Raw genomic sequence first — 8553 nt, 5'->3', positions numbered from 1 at the left:
TATTCATTATTTCCAGCAGCATGCGGGACCCTTCTCCTACGTGTCCTCGCCTTTTCTTCCGCAAAAGCACAGGCAACCAAGCCCGCCCCGCTTCCCAGCAAACCCGCTCTTTGTGCCTGAGCAGTGAGCGCTCTGCCTCCACCAGCACTCGCCCCTCCGCCTCCGCCTCCTCCTCCTCCCTCCTCCCCGCTCCTCCTTTTCTCCGCCCGCCCTCCCGCCCGCCGCCGCCCGCGTTCGCCCACGGAACCAGGCGGTTGGAGCCCTTTGCGCCGGAAAGCTGGTGCGGCGATTGGGCGACGGTCCCTGAGCATCCAGCTCTGCGTCGGTTTCAAGGCTCCTCCCTCTTGGTGAAAGACAGACTGCGGGGCGCCTGGAAACCGGTCGGAGGGCGCGCGCGAGAGAGGAGAGGGAGCGAGTTGAGGGATTGACACCAATGGTCAGGCGGCGGCGGCGGAGGAGGAGGCGGAGGCGCACGGGGGAGCCGAGGCCCCGGGGCTGCCCGGAGTTGTGCGCTCTACGGGGCCGTGGCCACTAGCCCGGCGCCGCCAGCCGCGAGCCAGCGAGCCGAGGGCCCCGGAGGCGGGACGAGACCCCGGCGCGCGGGAGCCACCCGGGCTTTCCCCGCCGCCCGCGCTTCATGAATCGCAAGTTTCCGCGGCGGCGGCGGCTGCGGGACGCGGAGCAGGAGCCGGGGGAGCGGGCTGAGCGCGACGGGAGCTCCGCGGAGGGCCGGGGCGCCGCGGAGATCGCCCCGGGCGCAGGGGGGGCCGCCGCCAGCAGCCCGGCCGCGAGCTCCAGCCCAGCGGCGCCCAGAAAGGAGGCGAAAAAGTATGGCTGAGGAGGAGGCGCCTAACAAGTCCCGGGCCGCCGCCGGCGGGAGCTGGGAACTTTGTGCCGGGGCGCTCCGGGCCGGCCCGGCGGCGGAGGGGAGCGGGGACGGGGACCGCCATCGGCGCCCCCCAGCTGAGCCCGGGAGATTGGCGCGCCGGCTGTGGCTGCTGCTGTGGCTGCTGGAGGCGCCCCTGCTGCTGGGGGTGCAGGCGCAGGCGGCGGGGCAGGGGCCCGGGCCGGGCCAGCAGCCCCCGCCGCCGGCGCCGCCGCAGCAGCCGAGCGGGCAGCAGTACAACGGCGAGCGGGGCATCTCCATCCCGGACCACGGCTACTGCCAGCCCATCTCCATCCCGCTGTGCACGGACATCGCGTACAACCAGACCATCATGCCCAACCTGCTGGGCCACACGAACCAGGAGGACGCGGGCCTCGAGGTGCACCAGTTCTACCCGCTGGTGAAGGTGCAGTGCTCGGCCGAGCTCAAGTTCTTCCTGTGCTCCATGTACGCGCCCGTGTGCACGGTGCTGGAGCAGGCGCTGCCGCCCTGCCGCTCCCTCTGCGAGCGCGCGCGCCAGGGCTGCGAGGCGCTCATGAACAAGTTCGGCTTCCAATGGCCCGACACGCTCAAGTGCGAGAAGTTCCCGGTGCACGGAGCCGGCGAGCTGTGCGTGGGTCAGAACACGTCGGACAAGGGGACCCCGACGCCCTCGCTGCTGCCCGAGTTCTGGACCAGCAATCCCCAGTACGGCGGTGGGGGGCACCGCGGCGGCGGTGGCTTTCCTGGGGGCGCCGGCGCATCTGAGCGAGGCAAATTCTCCTGTCCGCGCGCCCTCAAGGTGCCCTCCTACCTCAACTATCACTTTCTGGGGGAGAAGGACTGCGGGGCGCCCTGTGAGCCGACCAAAGTGTACGGCCTCATGTACTTCGGGCCCGAGGAGCTGCGCTTCTCGCGCACCTGGATCGGCATCTGGTCGGTGCTGTGCTGCGCCTCCACGCTCTTCACGGTGCTCACGTACCTGGTGGACATGCGGCGCTTCAGTTACCCCGAGCGGCCCATCATCTTCCTTTCGGGCTGCTACACGGCCGTGGCCGTGGCCTACATCGCCGGCTTCCTGCTGGAGGACCGGGTGGTGTGTAACGACAAGTTCGCCGAGGACGGGGCGCGCACGGTGGCGCAGGGCACCAAGAAGGAGGGCTGCACCATCCTCTTCATGATGCTCTACTTCTTCAGCATGGCCAGCTCCATCTGGTGGGTCATCCTGTCGCTCACCTGGTTCCTGGCGGCCGGCATGAAGTGGGGCCACGAGGCCATCGAGGCCAACTCGCAGTACTTCCACCTGGCTGCCTGGGCCGTGCCCGCCATCAAGACCATCACCATCCTGGCGCTGGGCCAGGTAGACGGCGACGTGCTGAGCGGGGTGTGCTTCGTGGGGCTCAACAACGTAGACGCACTGCGCGGCTTTGTGCTGGCGCCCCTTTTCGTCTACCTGTTCATAGGCACGTCCTTCCTGCTGGCCGGCTTCGTGTCCCTCTTCCGCATCCGCACCATCATGAAGCACGACGGCACCAAGACAGAGAAGCTGGAGAAGCTCATGGTGCGCATCGGGGTCTTCTCGGTGCTCTACACGGTGCCCGCCACCATCGTCATCGCCTGCTACTTCTATGAGCAGGCCTTCCGGGACCAGTGGGAGCGCAGCTGGGTGGCCCAGAGCTGCAAGAGCTACGCCATCCCCTGCCCTCACCTCCAGGCAGGTGGGGGCCCACCGCCGCACCCACCTATGAGCCCCGACTTCACCGTCTTTATGATCAAGTATCTTATGACGCTGATCGTGGGCATCACGTCGGGCTTCTGGATCTGGTCTGGCAAGACTCTCAACTCCTGGAGGAAATTCTATACCCGGCTTACCAATAGCAAACAGGGGGAGACCACTGTCTGAGACCGGACAGCCACCCGCCCCTCCCCCAAAGCCGGCCCCAGGAATCCCATCAGAGCCAGCCTCTCACACTTTTGCAGACTTCTTTGAACAACACGGCCTGCAGAAGCTCTTCCTTGGGGGCAAAGGGCCCCAGGTTCCGACTGCTGAGAGGGGGAGATGAATGGAGTCCTCTCTGTACCGTTGTTTTTTGTTTTTTTTTTTGGTGATTGTAAATAGCCTGTGTAAGATTTTTGTAAGTATATTTGTATTTAAATGACAGCCGATCACAAGTTTTTTGTTTGTTTTTATTATTATTTTAATTATTTAGAGCAGTTTAATTATTTTGAGTCTTTTCCTTCGTGCCTAATTCAGAGTATTGAAAAAGGCAAGAGTAGGGGAAAGAGGGGAAAATACCCCACCCCTCTCACTCTCCCGGGGTACCCCCCCTGCCCTCTGCTGTGCCCCCTGCTCCTGGGGAGCCCAGCCCTGCGGGGGGCTGCTTGGGCTGGGGTGTGGGGGCTGGGTGGCTTCCCACAGCCTTTCTTTCTCCCATTCCCTTCTAGGCTTGGGGTGGGGATTCTTTAGGTACTTCCAAAGTCGGGGGTGTGCCCCAGTCCATTCCAATTCCGCCCTCACCCGGAGGGTAGATTTCGAAGCCTGTCCCTCTGACTTCCTGACGCCGGCTTGGCTTTTCTATCTCCGGAGCCTTGTCACCCCCCCCCCCTCCCCAGTTCAGTAGTGGCCCGCGGGTGTGGGTGTGGGTACCGGCCGTCTCAGCCTGTCGCACACAATCTTCAGCTTCCAGACACTCACACCCAAGAAGGTTAGCCGGCGAGTGGGACAGCCAATGCCAAACTTTTTGAAGTCTGATTTTTGGTGGATGAGCTCATTTTCGCTTCCTAGTGTCTAAAACCTGGTATGGGTTTGGTCAGCGTCATGGAAAGATGTGGTTACAGAGATTTGGGAAGAGGCACGAAGCTTTGTGTGGGCTGAGAGAGACCGAAGCTGGGGTTTATAAAATGTTCATTCTAATTGCACACCGATGCCTGGCATTCGGCCTGTCGTACTGAGCGGCCCAAGCATTCAGCTCTTGCTCCTCAGTCAAATGAAAGCATAGAGTTCACCTGGGAAGCTTTGTTACCGAGTTGGTCTGCTTTCCTTGACCGGACAGCACACCATTAACTGCAGATGAAAACTTTTAAGATGATCAGTGTAATAGACCTTTCTCCAAATGGAGTGCTATTTTCTTATTTTTAATCAAATAATGATTAGACCTATATCAGAAACTTAAAAGGTACAAGTAGTACACTTTAAATTTAAGATTACTGTTCACATCTCAAGGGAGGAGAAATGGACACCACAAAAATAGGTAAGATTTCACGAGGAGAAAGGCAGGTGGGAAAATGGAATGGGGTTAGCTTTCAAGGAAACAAAATAATTGACATGCATGTGTGAGGATGCTGCTGCTGGCCGCCAGCTGCTACTCCTGTGTGCTCCTTTTACAGATTTGCAGAAATGTGTCAAATGTAAATCTCTCAAAGCCATTGAAAATGATTCTCTTCTGTTCTCTTTGGAAAGGAGGGGAAAGTCATCCTCCTGGTTGTATTCTTTGAAACTTGTAAGAGTTTATCACATGCCGCCGGTACTTAGGAACTAAACCCCTCCGTGTTTGTCATCCCCAACGTGACCATGTTTTTGAACTTGGTATGCATTTATTCTGTTCACTATCACAAGATCATCTATATTTATAGAGGAATAGAAGTTTATATATATATAATATCATATTTTTAATTTCTCAAATAAAAAAATCAAAGTTTTGTACAAAATTACACGGTGTTTGTGCCTGAAAATGTTAGAGCTTGAACTGCCTGCACTCTGCATTTCAGCGGCTCATAGGTAAATCCCAGTATAAAAATGCAGGAATTCAGTGGAAGTCTACTGAAACCTTTAGGCCAGTCTTCCCAGAGAATTAGCTATTTGCATGGTAATAGGCCTTGTGAAATCCCAAGAAAAGATCAGTTTGTTATAACAGTGGAAAACAGAAGTTTGCCAGTTATTTCTTTACCCAAAGCAGATTATTATAGGAACTCTCATGTTAATATTAAACCTTTTTTATTCCACGGATCAATTTACATGACTTTATGATATGGAGGTTTAATTTAAAATCATTAACCATTACTTTTGCCACGATTTTAATGAAATGCTCTCTTTTTCTACCATTTTACATATTCTGAAACCATAGCTAGGCAATCAACAAATGGTTAAATGACTGTTGATAAGAATTTTAAGCAGCAGTTGAATTAGCTATTTTGGTAGTTGCTTCTGAAGATCCCTTTAAAAAATTGTTCAAGGAACTTTCTCCAAGAGGAATTAGTCTGAGAATTTGTGTAAGTACACACACCCTGATTTTTAGAAAATAGACGTACAATATTTGTACATTTTACATTATGGAAATGAGGCTATGGGAAATGGCAATGGGAAACCTCAGATGCCTTGGGAAATCTAGTCTCATTCTTTTAAAGGAGCAAAATATCTTTATTAAATTATCCCATGAAAACATTTTGTGATATATGGCAAGAAACTAAAATGTGGGCCATGCATTGGAGCTACCTTCATGTTTATAAGGCAGTTGCCTTCTGTCATTCATTTTAAGGCAAATGAAAAATGTAATTGATAGAACAAATATATTGCTCAATTTAATGTAGGAAGATGAAAATTTAACTTATTAAAATAATATAAATACCCAGGAAGGCACTGCTGTATAGACAGCCAAAATAATAATTTTGGGGCCAAATGGGATTTTTTTCCCTTTTAAATACTGTTGGTTTTCACTAAGGAATGAGTATTAAAGCTAAAATTTTTTTTTATTTGTGGTATCCAGGGACTGGTGTAGTTATAAATTTGATGCTGAAAGGTTTCTATTCTGAATTTCAATAGTTACAGAAAAGATTTTCAAATGACTATCACACCTTGTTTTTAGAAAACTATTTTCGATTGTGTCGTGCCATAGAGAGCCAATGTATTCTTTTGTTTCTCAGAACACTGCTGGCAAAATGGACTTGCCTGGAAAACCACAAAGCTCCAGGAATATTGTCACATTAGCATGCTGCTTCTATGACAAGCCCTATTTTGGGGTGGTTTGATTTGCCTATTTTATTTTTTCAAAACCAGCTCTCAATTGGAGTCAGTTTTCCCCCTCCCGGTGTGCTTGATTCAGCTTTTGGAGCAAATGTATTATGTAGTATAGAAAAGCTTGCTGAGACGCTTAACAAAACAAAAAACAAAAAAACCACCACCACCAAACAGCAATTTTCAGCCTTAATTTTGTAGGGGCAGAGAGTCATCTATTCAATCTCAAAGCCAGCCAGTGCAAGTATATACAAAAGACCTGGGCTGGTTATTTCAGCTGGTCCTGGGGATGTCACTTATCAGGCAGACTTTCCAGTTCTGGTCCTTTTGTCTTGTCTCCATGGAGCACTGGGGCCTCCCATTGCTGCTGCTTCATTCCTAAAAGTCCAGGAATTAACTGGGAAAGGAGACCCCAGAGAAGAGTTGGTGGCCAATTAGGAGAAACACTGAACCACAAACTATTTCAGGGCCTGACTTCAGATCACGTTTCCTGATGCCATGCTTCAACCTGGATATAGATTTGCTTTTTAAAATATGGTGCCAGCTTTTCTATGCTTGTCTCCAACTCCAGCCCATCTGCATGCAGTTAATTAAAAGTCATGGCATCTCTACTATTTCTAATAATCTGTGTAACTGGGGTTTTCAAAGTAGAAACAATGTGATCCTTGCATGTGTCTGGAGTTGGTCACTGCTAGAGTTGTCTTGAAATCTTTGCAGAATACATTAACATCAGAGTCAAGATTAACCCAGTAGATCCCGAATAAGTTATGGATGACATATGATGTAAGAATTCTCCAGATAAATTAGTCAAAAGGAATTACAGTACTACTTTAAATTTAAAGCTTTTATTTTACCTTTGAAGTGGAATTTTACAAGAGAAGTATGGAGCAGGGGATATTATTATTTTGGCGACTTCAACATTTTAAACTCTTGGCAGGTGCCAATAGCACATAAAATTCGAAGGACAGTACTTGAATTGAATGACTCAGGATTCTCTTAAATTTGCTGATTCACATCAGTCAGATCTTTTTCAATGAATGGTTTAAGGCATAACAATTGTAGTGATGTGGGTTAGAAGACATAGCCACCAGACTGAATTTTGAAAGTTTTATGGCAATCTATGGTGACAAGTGTCCCTACTCCATTCAATAATCAAGTTGCTATGATAGAAGCCTTTCCTTCAGGGACTTTTGTGCATAGGTCGGGTTGGAGTTTTATCATACAAGTTTTCTCTAAATCGTTACATTTAACATGGTAGCATTCAAAAGAGTTACATTTTTGACTGATAAAATCCAAATAACATTAGATGGACTTTAGGTCTTGCTAATCCTTCTAGATGCCAAGTGCTTCTATCTGTAAGTTGTAAAATGTATAAGGTGCATATTTCATATAAAGAAAATCTCAAGAAAGTCACAGTATACACTTTCAAAACATGTTCTGAGCACTGTCGTGACTAACATGAAAAGAAGCCACTGTGCTGCTTTCAGATCGTTCGCTGTGGCCTGGATTTCTTTCCTTTTAAAAAAAATCCAAGTATCCTCTAATTTGTGGCTATCTCCATGTTTCAGATCTCGATGCCTGTTTGAATTAAATTTGCAGGGGAATAACGGCAGGATCCCCCCATAGACAAAGCGTGGCCTTTATTACCTTTCAAGTTGGCCGTGTGTTCTTGTTTAAATGCAGCACTTGGAGACGGCTGTTCTCTTGCCCTTGGAAATTCTCATCTCCACAAAGGCTGCAGGGAAACACCTGAGGGTCAGACCAGCCCGCAGCCCTAGTTAGATTCCAAGTGCCAAGTGTTTCCTGATCATTTTCTTCCATCAATACAAGATTTTTTTTCCCTTGAAAAGCAGATGTAGGGACTTTTTTTTTTAAACCCTATCTTTCCAACCCTTGGAAAATGATTTTTTTTTTTTTCAAGTTAACTTCAAACAAGTATTCTTGTCAAAAACTCGTCACTCAGACAGGGTAACCAGCCATCAAGGTTTGCCCAGGATGGGAAGGTTTCTTGAAACATGGGACAAGGAAGTTCCAACTGAAATGATGGGTCATCCTATTCGGTACATTAAATTGTATCCCTGTGAAATAGAATTAAAATTTATATGTTGTCCACAGTATTCAATTTCCCGCTCTGCTTCCACCCTTTTTCATCTCGAGTTGAAAAGCCAATTACCATAACCCTTTTAATTGGTTTTTATGGTGAATTCAATAATCAGAAACTGAGTGGAACATTGAGTGCAACAAACCATCTTGAATATTTTAGTCATTCTACCTTCATCCTTTTCCTCCTGAATAAAAGGGGCATATGAGATGATTGGAAAAGGGACAGATACAGATGATTGGAATCTAACTGAACACCAAGCCTTGTTCTTAGAACTCATGAAATCAGGGAAAGTGGTTATTTCCATAAAACATTCTAAAAGTATTACCTTAGAAGGTGTTGTAAATTGTGTCTACCCAAAATACTCATCAATTTGGGATTTTCAGTGGGTTGGCAGTTAGGTAATCACCTCCCCTCCACCCATCATGAGGAGTTCTAATGAGACCTGCCCATCAGCTGTAAAGGACTAGGGCGGGATGCAACATTCTTATGCAGCTCACAACCCTCATCAGATACAAAGGGAATTGCCTGCAGATACCTACATCCCCCTTTAGCTTATAAGACATTAAAAAAGAG

General features: G+C 49.2%; 1 protein-coding gene across 1 annotated transcript; it reads left to right on the top strand.

Annotated features, from left to right (window-relative positions):
- Positions 1 to 297: 297 nt before the first annotated feature.
- On the top strand, positions 298 to 4573 carry FZD1 (frizzled class receptor 1). The gene has a single exon (XM_075558443.1). It carries the CDS (start codon positions 831 to 833, stop codon positions 2766 to 2768), a length of 1938 nt encoding a protein of 645 aa, XP_075414558.1. The 5' UTR covers positions 298 to 830; the 3' UTR covers positions 2769 to 4573.
- Positions 4574 to 8553: the final 3980 nt, after the last annotated feature.

The sequence above is a fragment of the Tenrec ecaudatus genome, chromosome 9, assembly GCF_050624435.1.
Source record: "Tenrec ecaudatus isolate mTenEca1 chromosome 9, mTenEca1.hap1, whole genome shotgun sequence".
In the NCBI taxonomy this organism is placed as follows: Eukaryota; Metazoa; Chordata; class Mammalia; order Afrosoricida; family Tenrecidae; genus Tenrec; species Tenrec ecaudatus.
The sequence above is the reverse complement of the archived record's forward strand: the minus strand, read 5'-3'. Positions and strand labels throughout refer to the sequence as shown.